The following is an 18,156-nucleotide window of genomic DNA, read 5'->3' as shown; positions in this document are numbered from 1 at the left end:
ACAGTAAGCTCGATAAGGCTAGTATTGTGGGTACTGGAACTACTAGACGACGATATATTATACATGCGAAGCGCAAGGGCACTACCTTTTTTGATCCCTCTTAACTTAGGTTTGGATAATCCCAGATAAACAAAATTCTCGGGATAAGATGTCAATAGTGAACGTATTAAACATAAAAAAGTCACAATTGCATACCTTTTATAGTTTAGATTTTATTGATACCTAAAAAACTTTCGTCACTGTCTCACTCACTCACTCATTCGGTGATGATCTTCAAAACTCTTAGGGTAGTTCCTGACGTTCTAGAAAGCTGATTTTGGTTGTTGTCGAGCACCTCCGCGGGCACGAACCGGAACTATATTATCTTACACATCATGTAAGGGAGGTAGTGGAACACCGTCACGGTGCCCCAGTCGTAGGTGTTGGCTGTGGGCTGCCGCGGTCGCTTGTGGCGCAGCTTGTCGAGCACCTCCGCGGGCAGGAACCGGAGCTATATTATCTTACACATCATGTAAGGGAGGTAGTGGAACACCGTCACGGTGCCCCAGTCGTAGGTGTTGGCTGTGGGCTGCCGCGGTCGCTTGTGGCGCAGCTTGTCGAGCACCTCCGCGGGCAGGAACCGGAGCTATATTATCTTACACATCATGTAAGGGAGGTAGTGGAACACCGTCACGGTGCCCCAGTCGTAGGAGTTGGCTGTGGGCCGCCGCGGTCGCTTGTGGCGCAGCTTGTCGAGCACCTCCGCGGGCACGAACCGGAGCTATATTATCTTACACATCATGTAAGGGAGGTAGTGGAACACCGTCACGGTGCCCCAGTCGTAGGTGTTGGCTGTGGGCTGCCGCGGTCGCTTGTGGCGCAGCTTGTCGAGCACCTCCGCGGGCAGGAACCGGAGCTATATTATCTTACACATCATGTAAGGGAGGTAGTGGAACACCGTCACGGTGCCCCAGTCGTAGGTGTTGGCTGTGGGCTGCCGCGGTCGCTTGTGGCGCAGCTTGTCGAGCACCTCCGCGGGCAGGAACCGGAGCTATATTATCTTACACATCATGTAAGGGAGGTAGTGGAACACCGTCACGGTGCCCCAGTCGTAGGTGTTGGCTGTGGGCTGCCGCGGTCGCTTGTGGCGCAGCTTGTCGAGCACCTCCGCGGGCAGGAACCGGAGCTATATTATCTTACACATCATGTAAGGGAGGTAGTGGAACACCGTCACGGTGCCCCAGTCGTAGGTGTTGGCTGTGGGCTGCCGCGGTCGCTTGTGGCGCAGCTTGTCGAGCACCTCCGCGGGCACGAACCGGAGCTATATTATCTTACACATCATGTAAGGGAGGTAGTGGAACACCGTCACGGTGCCCCAGTCGTAGGTGTTGGCTGTGGGCTGCCGCGGTCGCTTGTGGCGCAGCTTGTCGAGCACCTCCGCGGGCACGAACCGGAGCTATATTATCTTACACATCATGTAAGGGAGGTAGTGGAACACCGTCACGGTGCCCCAGTCGTAGGTGTTGGCTGTGGGCTGCCGCGGTCGCTTGTGGCGCAGCTTGTCGAGCACCTCCGCGGGCACGAACCGGAGCTATATTATCTTACACATCATGTAAGGGAGGTAGTGGAACACCGTCACGGTGCCCCAGTCGTAGGTGTTGGCTGTGGGCTGCCGCGGTCGCTTGTGGCGCAGCTTGTCGAGCACCTCCGCGGGCACGAACCGGAGCTATATTATCTTACACATCATGTAAGGGAGGTAGTGGAACACCGTCACGGTGCCCCAGTCGTAGGTGTTGGCTGTGGGCTGCCGCGGTCGCTTGTGGCGCAGCTTGTCGAGCACCTCCGCGGGCACGAACCGGAACCTGTCGACGACGGGCAGAAGTCGCCAGCGCAAGAACCGCATGAAGTGCGACACCAGGATGGGGCTGCAACAACGTACATTGTTTTAACCTATTTATAATCTTGAAGATGCTTAGAGCCGAAAAAAGCGTTGATAGCCTAGCGGTAAATTTGTGCAATTTTCAATCTGGAGGTAGCAGGTTCAATCTTTGAGAATAGTTGAGACATACCTGCGGTTGAAGTTGAGCGTATGGAGCAGTATGGCGACCATCATGTGGTTGGTGACGCGGTCGACTCGCAGGCTCTTGGCGTGGCTGGTGCGGGGTTCGAGCTCCTCGGCCTGCTCCTCCTCGCTCGAGGAGGTGACTTCCAGCTGTTGAGAATAGTTCACACACACCTGCGGTCGAAGTTGAGCGCCAGCGGCAGGCAGCTTCCAGCTGTTGAATATAATTCGGACATACCTGCGGTCGAAGTTGAGCGCCAGCGCAATATGGCGACCACCATATGGTTGGTGACGCGGTTAACCCTCAGGCTCTTGGCGTGGCTGGTGCGGGGTTCGAGCTCCTCGGCCTGCTCCTCCTCGCTCGAGGAGGTGGCTTCCAGTTGTTGAGAATAGTTCACACACACCTGCGGTCGAAGTTGAGCGCCAGCGCCAGTATTGCGACCATCATGTAGTTGGTAACGCGGTCCACCCGCAGTGTCTTGGCGTGGGCGGTGAGGGGCCCGAAATCCTCGACCTCCTCCTCCTCGCTCGAGGAGGAACTGACTTCCAGCTGCCTGAGGACTTGAGCGGGGCTAAAAAGGGGATGGGTGTTTAGATAAGTATACTCGCTACACTACCCCATTAGGTAACTGTTATGAGAGCTTTACCGTTTTCATAGAGGTAGAGTTGTAATATTTATGAAATTATTGGGATGTAACTATTAATCATCTGTAATATGTAACTGTCGTATTCTGAAAGGCAAATTTTATTAATAAATAATATAAAATAAATTTATATTTTAGGTTAAAAAAATTTTTTTTTTTTTTTTACCGTTAACTATTTTTAAAAATGTATTGGAGCATTCTATGAGAATGAATGTTGCTTATGTAACATCTCAAAATGCTGAGAAAGCGATATGGGGTTTGGTAATATTTCACGGATTTGATTGGGGTAGCTAGCTGCCATACAAGGCAAAAGCGTTATGTAACTGACATTCGTTGAGTGCCCCATTGGCCTCATTAGAGAGTTGGAAAGGAAATCAGACACCTATACAATTTGACAAAGTTGTGCGTCGAAATATTGGGAGCTCAATAAAAACAATATAAAAGTTTATATCCCGGTCTATTTAAGTCTAGTAGTCTCAAACAAAAGAAATTCATCCCAATTTACTAAATACCGAGGTTAAATTTAAAATTTTTGGATGGTGGGTCTTTCCAGCATTGTGATTATAGACCTCTACACTCACCCCATCGCCTCCTTATTCTGGAACTTCCTGATGTAGCGGGTCCAGATCCACAGCACCTTCATACGCACACTAGGGGCGGCGCCAAGTTCGATGAGCATCTCCGTCAGCCCTGCCAGCTGGAAGTTGTACCTGTGCCATTTGTACCACTCCTGGCTCACTGCAAAATTAGTATATTAACCCTAGAGTAGTTGCGCCGTTTCGTGAACGTGAGTGCTTGCGTGGGGAGCATTTTGCCACCCATACTTAACATAAGTTTTTGTAAAATAATGGAGAAACCACTTTATAATCATTTTTATACAATGAAAAATAAAAATCTATTGGAAAAATGCTTATAATAGTTTCACACTTAGTAGTAAAAAAAAAAATACCTACTTTGTGGAAGCCGTGCGAGCCCAATTTCAAAGAAAAACCGCAAATCGATGTACAGTTTAGCCGTTTGGCATGCGCATACTAGAGTCAATACAATTTTTGTTGACCGCAGTTCCTTAAAAAATCCCCTTTTTTTATTGTATGGGTATTTTTATCTTCAGACACCTATCATGTGTAGTATCATATGAAAGGGCTTAAATATATAATCCCGAAAAAGGAATAAGTATTGAAAGTGATTTAATTAAGTATTTTTTAATTTTTCAATATTACAAAGTGTCGCAATACTACTTCAGTACCTATTTTAAGAGACTTGAGGAACTGCACTGCAGACACGGTACATATTAATCATAAAATGATACGTATTATCCATATTTTCAACGGGGAATACCTCTTTAAACCTTTTACGTCGCCTATTTTAGATTATTTGTTGTTGTTGTTAGATTATTTGCTGTATTTGTTGTTTGTTGTGTATTCAAAACGTGCATTAATTTCAGTGATTGTACACTTTTGTTTGCGTTTGTCATTGATTCACCGTTATTTCTGTTTGACTCATTTCCTCAAAGGTTGACTGGAAGAGATCCCATACAGGGATAAGTTCGCCTTTGTTGTATTTAATTTGCTCTGTAACTGTGTTTTTCGTGTTTTTATTTCTATGTACAATAAAGTACAGCTTTTTTGGGCGGTAGACATAAAAAAAGTAATACATCACCTCTAGAGAATTTATTGAAATAATTGTGAAATACTTACAATTTACACTTTTAAACACTGTGAAGTAAAGTTTAGTCTATAATTTCACTGAATAAATACTTGCAGCACTATAGATGCAGTAAGTCTTAACATTTAGCACTGTCTAATCCTGCTGATTCCAACAAGTGTCAAAAACATAACCTCCAAGTCGACCTACAACTCATTAAATATGGCAAGCTACAGTGAAATAGCAGAGACACAAAAATCCTTGGAGAAATCGGTAAACAAGATGCTTTCTAAGTTTGAGGCTAGAATGAAGTCACCAGCATCCAGAGCCACAGTAAGTAGTTTGAGCGAAGAATTCTCCAGCTTCAAAGATCACACATTGGGCATGTTGAAACTTCTACGAAGCCAAATTAGTGCTCTCAGTAATACTCAAGATATCTTAGAAATGAGACATAGAAGAAAATATCTTCTCTTCAAAGGGGTGCCGGAGGATCCTGGTGAAAATATAGTTTCTTCAATCACCAGTATTGTAACAGAGCGACTCAAGATCCCCGATGTCTCTGCCGATTCTTTCAAGGCATGTCACAGGCTGGGTAAGCCGTCCGAGGGCCGGGCTAGACCCATTCTTGTACGCTTTGCAGACATGCGCCTAAAGTCCCTGGTTTGGCAGAAGAAGACAGCGTGTAAGGGAAGTACTTTTGCCATATCAGAGTTCCTTACACCACATCGACAGGAATTGTTCACTCAGGCGCGGAAGGCATTCGGCATGAAAAGCTGCTGGTCACTCGACGGGAACATCTTCGTTAAGCTGTCCTCAGGTGTGCGTGAGCGTGTGGAGTCAAGCGAAGATATTGATCGTATCAAAGATCCCCGCAACGTGCGCCAGTCACAGTCTTCGTCGACACCTGACCCTAATGTGACCGAGGAGCAGAGCAGGACCGTTGGTGACTGCGGCGGCCAAGCTGGCCGGTCTCGACGTGAAAAGCCGGTAGCCTAGTCTACTATTGCTATAACGCGAAATTAACAAATGTTCTTTCTGAAATTGTTACATTGTATACTCCGTTTACTAATGTTTTCAATTTAAAATTCACTTTCCAAGTTTTGCACGGTAATCTTAAATTGTGAGTTCTACCCTTTAACTTTATTTATTTTGTTTTGCATCTCATTTGACGTTTAGTGGGTATTTTGACACCTATGTTCTGTCAATTTGACTCGGCGTGTTTGAGTTACTGTTATTATCGCTTGATTTTGTTATGAAATTATCGGTTTATTTTTCTTAGTGGTAACGCATCATTAATTTTTTCTACGTTTAAATCTGTGTGTAAATTTACTTTTTTCCTGTCTGTATCAATTTTTCTCACAGAGCAATCGGCAGGATTAGCAGAGTTGGGCCTATATTTTAATTTTGCAATTTTTATTTTTAAAATAATTGTTTTTTTCTTTTGGTACGTACACATATTTTTAATTGTGTTTGTCTTATATTTATATATATGTCTAATGATGAAACTTTTTACTCTGCCAGTAATAACAGCTCTGATTTTATCTCACTAAGCTCACTTGACAACTCTTACAATTTGGGTACTTTGGTATCGCGCGAATTTCTTAACTCCAAACACTTTAATGTGTGTCATATTAATGCCCAAAGTATCCCTTCTCACTTTACTGACCTTTTAGACACATTTCAGACTGACTTTGTCCACGCAATACTCGTATCGGAGAGTTGGCTAAAGCCTACCCTCGACTCCACATCTTATGCCCTACCTGGTTTTGTTTTAATTAGAAACGATCGTACCGGCAAGGGTGGGGGCGGTGTTGCCATTTACCTCAGAAGTAACATTCCGTACAAAATCTTAAATTTATCTCCTTCTCCTTACTCTGGTTGTGCGGAATGGATATTTCTTGAGGTAAATGTCAAAGGAGTCAAGGCTGTACTAGGTGTAGTCTACTGTCCCCCTACTATTGATTATTTTTCCGACCTAGAGAGGGCCCTAGAATCGTTAAGCTCGGATTACACACATCACCTCATTATGGGTGACCTTAACACTGATCTGTGTAAGGACACTCCACAGAGCCGTAAACTAAATTATTTAATTCAATCTGTTAATTTGTCTCTTCTGCCCTTAACTCCTACTCATCATACTGCTACCTCTGATACTTGGCTGGACGTAATACTTACTTCTTTTACCAGGAATATCATAAAACATGGTCAGTTTTCTGCACCCGGCTTCTCTCACCATGACCTGATTTTCGCGTCCTATAATATTAAACCGGCGAAGTGTAAACCAGCCATTATATACATGCGTAGCTTCGCTAAAGTCGACCCTGATGCGTTGCGCCGCGACGCTGCGGCAATTGACTGGTCCCCTGTACTTGCAGCTACCACAACGGAAACCAAAGTATGTCTCTTCAATGCTGCAATATTAAAAACTTTTGATAAACATGCTCCGTTGCACAGGTGTAGAGTTAAGCGGCCTCCAGCGCCGTGGATTACAGACGGCGTGCGCATGGCTATGCGTAGAAGAGACCGTGCCTTTAAACGCTTTAAGCGTTTCCGCACAGACGAAAACTGGGCGCTCTTTAAGACTGCACGAAACCGGTGTAACCAAATGGTGCGTTCAGCGAAGCGGCGATTTATCCATTTAAATGTCACCTCATCTTCCATGGCTGACGTTTGGAAGTTCTTAAAATCTCTCGGTCTTGGCAAACCCGTTAATCAATTTGACGGTATTTCTTTCTCCCTTTCTGACCTTAACAAGCATTTCTCGTCTGCCCAATCCGTCGATAGCAATACTAAAATCAATACCATTTTCGAAATTTTAGCCCTACCTTCAATTGACACTGTCTCGTTTTCATTCTCACCCACTACTCAATCCGAGGTTAAGACCATTATTAAGGCCATTAAATCTAAAGCTGTTGGTTGTGATGATATCAGTCGGTATATGATAGTGTCTGTCCTTGACTGCGTGCTTCCTATACTGACTGATATTATTAACTTCTCGCTCTCTAACGGTGAATTTCCGTCACTTTGGCGCAAAGCGTTTGTCATACCTCTGCCGAAAACAAATAATCCCTCGTTGGTTAGTCAGTTCCGACCTATTTCTATACTCCCTTTTCTATCGAAGATCGCTGAAGCGGTGGCTCATAAACAGCTGTCAAGTTTTATTCTCTCAAACAAACTTCTAAGCCCCTTTCAGTCTGGTTTTCGACCGGGACATAGCACCTGTACCGCGCTGCTCAAAGTGACCGAGGACATCAGGCAGGGTATGGAACACCAAATGGTCACAGTACTTATCCTCGTTGACTTCTCAAACGCCTTCAATACTGTCGACCATGAAATTCTCCTTGCCCTACTTGAGCACCTCAACGTGTCGCCTTGTGCCTTGAATTGGTTCTCGGCGTATCTTTGTGGACGTCAGCAAGCTGTACGTGTCGACCGCACTTTGTCCGAATGGTGTGACTTAGCCACTGGTGTACCACAAGGAGGTATTCTTTCACCCCTATTGTTTTCTATCTTTGTAAATTTTATAACTCCGGACCTTCGCTGCTCGTACCATCTCTACGCCGACGACCTGCAACTCTATGACCGATGTAACATTGCTGACCTTACTGCCACCATTGATAAGTTAAATCTGGACCTCATACACATCCAACATTGGTCTCAGAAGTTCGGTCTATTCGTTAACCCCTCCAAGTGTCAGGCCATTGTCATAGGCGGCGCCCGACAGCTCCTTAAACTCGAATTTATACCTCCTGTATACTTTAGTGGCACGCCTATTCCCTACAGCCAAAGTGTAAAAGACTTGGGTGTCTATATCGATAGTACCCTGAGCTGGAGGACACAGATAGCTGAAATAAGCCGCAAAGTTACTGGTTCTCTTCATGCTCTCAACAGACTTAAACACTTTTTACCTATTAAAACCAAAATATTATTAGTACAAACTTTAATCCTACCAATAATCGACTATGGCGATGTGTGTTATCCGGACTTAAATGAGGAGCTCTTGGACAAATTAGATCGTTTAATGAATAATTGTATCCGTTTTGTTTTCTGTCTCCGCAAATACGATCATGTCTCCTCATTCCGCTCAAAACTTGGCTGGTTTCCCATTCGTATTCGGCGCAACATTCGCATGCTCTGCACCCTCTTTTCTGTTCTTAACGACCCTCAGTCCCCCGAATATCTAAAATCTTTCTTCCACTACTATGGTGTCTCTCGTGTCCGTCAGCTTCGCTCTTCTGGCAATCTATCTCTGTCTATACCATCTCACCGAACTGGTTACATGTCCGATTCTTTCTCTATTCAGGCAGCTCGCCTTTGGAATAGTCTCCCTGTCAAAATTAGACAGTGTCCGAACAGGTTTGCTTTTAAAAAATCCTTAAGTGAGCACTTTGCTGGCAGTACTGGAAAATCTTAATGTTTCTGCTTTGTAAGTTCATCTGATTTCATATATATATATATATATATATATATATGTATGTATATGTAAGTATATGTATTTGTATCAATATTATTAATATATATGTATGTTTATGTATGTGTATTTTTTATGAATGTATTGTGTTCGTACTTGTATCAATTGTATCACCTATACCTATGTTTTTGCACCGCCTACAACTTATCTGCTTTGCCTAAAGGTTGACTGGTAGAGAATGCCTTACGGCATTAAGTTCGCCTATTGTACAGTGTGTTTTCTTATGTGCAATAAAGATTAAATAAATAAATAAATAAAGTATATACATACATACATATTTATTGACAGTGCATGTCAAAAAGTTATCAGATTTCTTGTAGAGCCAAAAAAAAATGTATTTTATAGTATGTAATACTTCTTGTACTAATGAAACGTCCAAGCCACATATTACCATTATTAAAACTAAATCGGTTCAGCAGTTATTGATTCCCCATACAAAATTCCAGCCCCCCCTTTTTCCCTTTTCTAGGGGAGGACCCCTATTGAACCACGCGTGATTTGTGCCCAACAAGCCCTTTGCTGAATAAATGTTTGTTTATTTGTTTGTACTAACATAATTTTTATTGTTTTGTTACACTGTTACTAACCAAGGTCTTTTGTAATTCAATATTAAGTGACTTTAAACATCTCTAAGTAATAATAACACTTTAGTTTGCATTGATATTTTCAGTTAGTTGTGTTATAATTGTGGATGTGCTTTTTTTTGCTTGTATGTAAATTCCATGTTGAAAAGTAAGTGCCCTTGTGGCCTATTTGCTGAATAAATGTTGAAGTATCAGCTGTGTCTGCAGTACTGTAAGGTGATAGACGAAAGTTGTTTTTCCTATTGTGTAATCCTATTTTATAATCTGAATTGCACAGTACTTTGGTTTCCACTGTAATGCTGTATATTGTTTCGAATAAATAAATAATTAGGAAATTAAATAACAGGGCTTAATTAGGAGTTGTATTTGGCCTTGCTTGATACAAGTTGGAACAAGTTGTATACATATTTCTTTGTGTCAGCAATAATGTAGTAGCAGTAGCAGCCAACAATGTACCTAACTATGAACCACATGTAATATTAGCCAAGGATTACCAACATTTTAAAGCACTATTCATTAGCCTAAGCAGCTTGTTAAGATATAACTAGCCTGGGGTGGAACAACAAAACAGGAAAAGAAGAACTGGTAAAAAAAGAACCACATACTTTCCACGCCCTCCTTGATCTTGACGGAGTACCGGGAGCGGCGCGCGATAGTGAACGTGCCGTCGGCCAGCGCCTGTTGCTCCACCACCGTCTCCTGCACGTTCGTGTCCTGCGTGCCGCACTCCACACAGTAGAAGAACCCGTCCACCAGCCGCGTCCTCGTCTCGCCGCACACGCCGCACGGGTCGCCTTTAGCCATACTTCTTGTTTTTCCTACCTTATATCACTAACTTAACTCATTATTTATAAAGTTTAGCACTACACGTGCACGGGCATTTGCACGGGTAACGAAAACTCGCGGACTGTACGAGAAATGTCAAAGTCAAAAGAAAACGAAACGGACTGTCATTGTCAAAACGCGCGGTACGAAAACTAGATTTTAAATCGCAGTTTACATTCGCGGCTCTGCCACAGCTCGTAAGCTCCTCGAGCTAATGTAATGCCTCTGCACTCTCGCCTCGTGGCTCGGCTCGCGGCTGTTCTTGTGTCTCGGCCACAGAACCTAAGCTCGTCGAGCTAATCGATTTTAACACAAGCGGCACGGCACGGTATAACGTCAGAGAGGCTACCGCGAACCACGTTCGATTTGTTGCCTCTCTGTCATACTTATGTCCTAATTTACAAATGTGACAGAGAGGCAACATATCGAACGTGGTCGTGGTGTGCGATAGGCCCTTAGGGCTATAACCACGAAAATCGAAGTTTATGAAATGCGGGTATTTTTCTCAGTCACTCTAATTACGTCTAAGGGAGAGTAAAGGAGAAAGATCCCCGCAATTTGCGAATTTCGGTTTTCGCGGTAGGCCACCTGTAACCGAATTAAAAGCCGAACGCGAATGTAAACAGCAAGCGTGCGTCCCCAGCGAGCCCCTTTGACTATTGCCTAATAAACCGCTCCGGACGTGAGCTCGGCGAGTGGTGAGCCGAGTCACGAACCCACCGTTTACATGCGTCTCTTGGTTCGGCTCGCGTCGTGGCTCGGCTAGCCACTCGCATGTGAATGTAAATGCTAGCGCCATGACAATTTCTGAACGAAAATATGATTTGCGTTGTTGGCAGCAATGAATTTCAATTGACGTGTACTTCTTTGCCAGCATAAATAGTCTACTAAATTAGTAGTTTGAATTGAAATCAGTTTAGTCGTTATTTAAAGTACGTCTAAATCTCCAAGAGAATGTGATATATCGGCCCAACAGATTGAGAATGACAATAGCCAGAATGAGACACTGAAGCGTTGTTGTTGAGCAAAACGTTAGTGATATTATTTGGAGTTTTCTTTACACCTGGTTTTCGTGGTTGAAAACGAGAAACGATAACGCTCAATTATGCCATGCCGTGGGAACGGGGCCAACGATAATCTGAGGCTAAAGTTTTATGATGTGGAGAGGCCTTAAGCTAACTCTACATCCCTTTTCATAGGTACAACAAAGATTTCCTTGAAAAATTAACTTATACTTTGTCATTACGAATGCCATGCAGAGATAGCTTGGTCCGGCTCTATTCATATTTATATGCTATACTTTGGCAAACCAGATTTTTCAGAGTGCAAACATGCAGTATTTGATGTCAAAACCGTTATCAAGTTTTCGTGCTTTTTTTCTTAATTTATGGCCCATATTATTACTAAATGACTAGACGAGTGGTGGGCAAACTTTTTTTATCGCCTGGAAAGTTTAAGAAATATGGGGGGGGGGGGAATGCAGCAAAATTTTGCGGTCTGCATACAAATCATTTTAAACAACTACCCACTTGTTTAGAAACTATCCACCTGAATCTAATATAATCTTGTGTTGACTTGGCTCTAACAATCGTGACGCTAAACAAGCTCCGCCTGTTGCGATTTTCAGATTTTTTACAGCGGTAGCCCAGCAACGTCGAGTTCAAAAATAAGTAAAGTGCTTACTAACCTTTTAGAATAGGTACTCTAAAATGTTAGTAAGCACTTTCAAACTCAAAAGTTTCGCTTACTTGTCAATGTCATTAAAATCGTACCAAAGAAAGTTCAACTCATGCCGTTATAGTAGAAAACCGTAGTTTAGTACGTAGTAGGCTGGCAACCCCATTTACGATTTCTACCTCACAGTAATTTTATAGCGTTTCGCGTAGTCCGTCGTCAATAATTCGCTAATATTCGGGCGTGTTCACCGATTACGATCAAATAACTGAAACAGTGAGAGCTTAACGCCGCGGTGTTTAGTTAGTCGCACGCGGTCGCCTAGCAGTGAGACGTGTTCGTGCCACCACACCCTCGGAGCGCGGTGTCGGTGATAGTTGCCGAAGTGTTATGTGGTCGGGCTAGCCGCAGTGTCGTGCAGTGTGCGTGCGGGGTGCATTGATGGGCTGCAGGGGCTGGCGCAGCGCGGCGGAGCGGCCGCTGCGGCGAGACCTCGTTTGCCGGAAGGACGCCTCAACTCGCCACACTGGAACTAATGGAATTAGAGAACATCGTCGCCAACACAGTCTATTTGAAGGCCAGAGAAGGTACGGTCGCTTCTTATCAAGGTCCTGATTGCCCCGGTAGCCGAAACGCTTGTAAACTTTAAGAAAACTAAACTAGCCGCGCGCTCGGAATTATTCATGAGTACACGATTCTGTATTCAATTCAGTTAGTCTGGGGCTTGTCAAGTGGAAAATAGGCCCAGTTGTCTCTAGAAACGTCGTCTCACTCGGTAGTCTACAGTTGAGAGCAATTTGAATGCAATGAAGATATCAATTGCATCAGTCAACACCGTGTATCTCATCAGTATTGATAATTGAATTAATAAACAAAGATCTCATTGTATTCCTTAATATTTGACAATAATCATATTTAGCAGTTTTTAAAGTTTGTAGAAGACAAGGTCTCTGTGTGTGTTCTGTCTGTGTTTGACAAAATGCATGCTGTTTAACCTCTACTATGCAAGAATGTTTTGCTGATTATGAACATGATGTTGAACTGAGAGTGATTATTAGCAAGAGTCAGATAGGACAATGTGTGGGGGTTGGAATAGGGTCAACATTAGTGTCAGCATTTATTAATTTACACTTTATTACACGGCAGAAATTGTAGAAAAGGTGCACATAATGCCAGAAATGAAACTATCAGTCAACCCTCAAGCCACAGATTAACACTATAGGTACACAACTGGTCAATTTATCCTTATAATAGACCTCTTTCAGCAAGCTTTTGGCTCAGTTGAATAACAGTAAGATTTAGATAGACAAACCAACACTATATGTACAACATACAACAGCATCAAACAAATATGTATTTCTGGACACTGATTCAATCACATGTGACAGGGTAACTGCTCTACTGAACTAAATAAGGACACTTCTATCCCAAGCATGAAGGCACTAACAGTAAATACAACTGAGATCCTTACTTCCTTTTGGCCTCATGTGTGGTGAAGTATCGTTTTACAACTCAATGAGTTGTGGTTGACAGTGCAGGCCACAGATAGTTTACAAATATTGGCTGACTGTTTATACACCTTACTGCAATGAAATAGGGTATACTATTGGCTAGTAAATAGTGTTGCTGTTAGAACATGCATATAGTGTATGTAATGCTTGTTGTAGAACAGTTTTATTGGATCATTAATCGGTTTATTTACTTACAGAAACTTTTGATTTTAGGGAGCAATTTATGAATAAAGTATTACTTGTTTAGTTTTGTTCCCATTTTCATAGTTTAATTCCCAAGTTTCACAGGGTCTTTTTATTACGCATGAATGATCTGTTACTGTGTTGAAGACCAGGAACCAGTCCGGTATCCTCTTTGAGGGTTTTACCAAAGCCATTGGTTGCTCTCCAAAACCCTTTCATTTGGCTTTTAAAGCTCTTCATAATACAGGTAAGTAGCTCTCTTTTCGAATGTCTGATACCTGTTCCTAAGCACTAACCTCTTGTAGTATCCCTTATAACTGAAAGACTGGGTGTCCAGCACATTGGAAGCACAGGTGCCATAAGTACATTTTTTAATTAGGAAGAGGATATGTGAAATCAGAAAGGGAAACCCATTCCTAGAGCTAAGCAAAATAAATGGTAATCAGTTCAAAGGGGAAGCAAATTGGGGCTTATTGCTGGTTTCATTTAAGATCTAAGCCCATTGAAGGCTTTTTTCTGGGAAGGGCTGGCTTAATTCAACAAATCTGACATTATCTTTGACATTGACTGTACAAAAGAAAAAACATATGTAACTTACATTAGGAAAAGGGTAAGTATGGTCTTGTCTGAAAATATTGATATGAAAAAAGTGCCCACATATTAAGGTAGTGTATACTAGGGATTGCAATCCGGTCCGGCAGATCCGGTAATCCGGCCGGATCTGGCACTTTTTAGAAGCTATCGGATCCGGTTAAAATCACCGGATCCGGACCGGATCTGGGAAGATAAATAACGCCTAAATACAGCACACACATACGTTTTAGATGAGGTAAAGGCAACTGATGGAAAGTATGACTTGAATAGAACAAAGAATGAATTAAAAAGTTTAGATTTAGTAAGATAAGAAGATATTTAATATGGTGATGATTGAGAATAGAAGAGGATTTCTTTTTCTTTCATGTTGGTGGCATGATAATTACTTCAATAGGCACTGTAATAAAAGGAAAAATTAAAGGATGTCGATGTCAAAGAAGGCATTTGTGATTTAGGCTAAAGAGGAGGTTAATGTTATGTTATGATAGGATATCAAAACTGAACAAAAAACTGAATATTACTGTATGATGATCTTTAGTTTGACGGTGATTATGTGATTATATATATGGCAAAATATTATAAAGTTAGATTCTATTCTATTAAAATTTAAGTGGGAATCTTTTGTTTGCACAGTTTCCCCCAATCTTTTCTTTTAAACACAAGTTCCTTCCTTTTCTCTTTCCTATCTCTTAGTACATGCGACTCTACGTTTATCCGATTCTTTATTTAATCCAATGTAATTTTTCTTCAGAATTCTCTTTCCGCTATGGTTTTCAATCCTACACTCTATAATTTTTCACATGAGATCGTCTTGTTATGTTTTGTTCCCTTTATTTTGACTGATATACTTATTTGTAATTAAATAAATGTTTTTTTTTTTTTTTTAATTTCATACAGTCTATAAAACTATTTTCTCAAATAAATAAATTAAAGCAAGACAATATTGGAGCGCATTCTATATAATTTTGGTAAGAAGTAAAATATCTTTTTTCAGTTACTAGAATGGATGTCAGCGTTACAAAGAATTCAATCAAAGAACAGTTACGAAAACTTGCCCTTTCAAGGAACTCCCGTCCCATATACCATCATCAGGCTTTAGAATCGAATCAAATGTATAATTGTAAAGGTAATTTTGAGAGAATTAACAAATGACTTTGATTTCAAATATTGTTTTTAAAGTGACATTGTAACACTTTATAAAAGTAAGTTTTATTATAAAAATACCCTTTATTTCTCATAATATGCAAAAAACTTGAAAAATATGTCACTTAATTAACTTTAATATCCTTATACCAATCGGGATTGAAAATCAATCCGGTTTGCAATCCCTAGTGTATACATATTTTGGCACATTTTTTGTACCGATATTTTCAGACTTGACTGTACAAAAGCAAACTCTTTTCGTAGATTAGACAGACAACAATTTTTTTCAGATTTATTACATATAATTTGTTGTTATCTCAAAACAGAACACAATATTCAATTAGCCCAAAATAACCTTAGTAAAACGGTAAATGTCTGGCCAACTGGTTAGTAATGTAAATTAGTGTAAAAGTTAATGGCAGCCTGGTACCTATAGTGATAGCTTATCACAGACTAATGAATGTTTGTGGCCGGTTCTTGGAACTGGAGTTAACAATGTTAATCTAATGCGTTTGGTATTTACCACTAGCTTTTTTTAAGGAAAAATAAAACAGGAAATCTGCTTATACTATTGTGAAGAAAGTCAATCACTAATCCATACTACACCGCAAGGGGGCCTATATACGAGCATTGGGCCTATATAGGAGCATGGCATTGTGTAGCTTAAAAAATAAATAAATAAATAAATAATAGTACATTACGATACAAGTGCGAAAAATAGGAAATTCGAAACGAGTGGCGATAAATTAAAACACGACCGAAGGGAGTGTTTTAAATCGACACGAGTTGCGAATTACCTATTCGCACATGTATCGTACAACGTTTTACAGTACATATGGCCCTTTAAATGTTCGACACAGTAACGTAATATGCTACTTCTCGCACTAGTGCTATAAAGTAGCCCCATATGTACTGTAAACGTTTATTCACGTTTCATGCCTTATAAATATTTACAATATACTTCTGCCAAACCACAGAGTGGTTTGTTGGCAGACGAATAAAGCTAAGGAATGCTACTTGACTTTCTTTTTTTAAATGCTTAGGAAGCTAAGTTTTGTGTTTAGCTTTTGGTAATGGAACATAATTTGTCCAAAAAAGGCTGTTCAGAGTGTTGTAAAAACATCTCATCCTTGATAATGTTAGTATATGTCAGTCTTTCGGTGAAAGGAGATAAAAAAATAATTTAAAGTATTTATTTTTATAACTATCACATTATATAATAATCTGTGATCTGTGACTGTAGGCCTATTAAATCAATATTTTAAACTTATTCATTACCTAGGCATTACTAGGAGTAAAAAAGTTTAAATTAGATAGAATTATACCAGTACTGTTTATAGTGTTTATTTACCAAAAAGTATGGACATTATGATGGTGGAATGTGTTACACTTGGCAGTAAATGATAACAATGATTTTCTTGCACTTGTTTGAAATATGTACATGTTTAGGTAATGATTACTATATGTGTACAGGGACATTTCTTTTTGTGGGCCAGTTTTGGCATATAGAAGATACAGGATATAGGTTATATTAGACATTGATACAATCGTTGCAGTATCTTTGAGTATACAAGCAACATAGAGCAAAGTTTTAGACATCAACATGTATTGATGTGATGTGAGCACAATGTTAATAAGATCAAAATTATTGTTGCACTCATTCCCCGCCCAGGCTGCCTCACTACCGGTCCAGGTACGGTCCCCGTAACGAAAATGCTTCTGACAGACAAAATGACAATATGTTGCTGGATTAAGTTTAAGCTGTCCCAAAAATCTTAAATGTTGCCCAAATTCTAATGTTAATTAAATAGCAGAAAGTATCAGACAAATACTATTATTTTATTGATTTTTCTACAGCAGACATACCAGTTGGAGTCATGTGGACTGATATCTGGGCTATAACCGTGAAAATCGAAGTTCATCTTTCCCTGACGCTCTAATTACGCCTTCATTGGAGTAAAAGAGGAAGATCCCCGCAGTCTGCGAATTTGAATGAATGAATTGTTTATTGCATATCACAAACCAGTTATAAAGGTGGTACATATTATGTGGTTAGTTTTAGTGACGTCCTGTAAGGACACAGCAACATATAAACTAATGTTAACTTAAAACTAAGAAATAATACATTTCAAATAATTTAACATTACATATTATTAAGAATACGAGCATTACTAATCAAATTTTTCATCGAAGTAGTCTTTTACATTATAAAAGCACTTATCAGTAAGGAAGATTTTTAACTTATTTTGAAACAATTTGTAATTTTCTATGTTTTTCAACGAATTCGGAAGGTGATTATAAATTTTAATACACATAAAATGAGGACTAGATGTAACAAGTTTTAATGACGAGAAAGGCAATTCTAGTTTATTTAAATTTCGGTTGTTTCTTCTATTGTCTGTTAGTGAATAAAGGTTAATATGTTTTCTGACAAATTTACTTGTTTCAAGGATGTAAGGATGCCAGGGTGAGTATTTGATGCTTAATAAAATAAGGTCTACAGGAGTCCAATTGATCAATATTTACCAGTATCCTGATGCATTTTTTTTGCCTCAACATTTTGTCTCAACATCACAACTATTTCCCCACAATACGAGACCGTAGGACAGCCTTGAATAGGCATATGCGTAATTGCGTAGTACGCGGTAAGGGCAGTCGCGAAGTCTGTAACTCGTTTAAGGTATTGGAGCGCGTAGATGAAAGAGGACAACTTTTTGGATAGTGTTTGGATATGGGATTTCCAGGTCATATTACTGTCGAGATCTATTCCTAATAGAGTAGCTGTATTTACATGTTCTACCTGTTTGTTCTGAAAACTAATATTAAAGTTAAGGGAGCTTTT

General features: G+C 40.7%; 2 protein-coding genes across 2 annotated transcripts in view; one reads left to right on the top strand and one right to left on the bottom strand.

The window, feature by feature from the left end:
• The window catches only part of LOC133529874 (uncharacterized), a 42,540-nt gene extending 32,028 nt beyond the window's left edge, over nt 1–10,512 (bottom strand). The window contains exons 1-13 of the mRNA XM_061867676.1: nt 9,990–10,512; nt 3,267–3,423; nt 2,446–2,613; nt 1,709–1,904; nt 1,478–1,570; nt 1,343–1,435; nt 1,208–1,300; nt 1,073–1,165; nt 938–1,030; nt 803–895; nt 668–760; nt 533–625; nt 370–490 (exon numbers count right to left, since the gene is read on the bottom strand). Coding sequence (XP_061723660.1) covers nt 370–490; nt 533–625; nt 668–760; nt 803–895; nt 938–1,030; nt 1,073–1,165; nt 1,208–1,300; nt 1,343–1,435; nt 1,478–1,570; nt 1,709–1,904; nt 2,446–2,613; nt 3,267–3,423; nt 9,990–10,188 — 1,585 coding nt within the window. The 5' untranslated portion in view covers nt 10,189–10,512. The remainder of the gene's footprint in view (nt 1–369; nt 491–532; nt 626–667; nt 761–802; nt 896–937; nt 1,031–1,072; nt 1,166–1,207; nt 1,301–1,342; nt 1,436–1,477; nt 1,571–1,708; nt 1,905–2,445; nt 2,614–3,266; nt 3,424–9,989) is intronic.
• Nucleotides 10,513–11,656: 1,144 nt separating this feature from the next.
• LOC133529582 (G protein-coupled receptor kinase 2) overlaps nt 11,657–18,156 on the top strand; it is a 94,890-nt gene continuing 88,390 nt past the window's right edge. The window contains exon 1 of the mRNA XM_061867327.1: nt 11,657–12,470. Coding sequence (XP_061723311.1) covers nt 12,419–12,470 — 52 coding nt within the window. The 5' untranslated portion in view covers nt 11,657–12,418. The remainder of the gene's footprint in view (nt 12,471–18,156) is intronic.

Source organism: Cydia pomonella, chromosome 21, assembly GCF_033807575.1.
Source record: "Cydia pomonella isolate Wapato2018A chromosome 21, ilCydPomo1, whole genome shotgun sequence".
Lineage (NCBI taxonomy): Eukaryota > Metazoa > Arthropoda > Insecta > Lepidoptera > Tortricidae > Cydia > Cydia pomonella.
The sequence above is the reverse complement of the archived record's forward strand: the minus strand, read 5'-3'. Positions and strand labels throughout refer to the sequence as shown.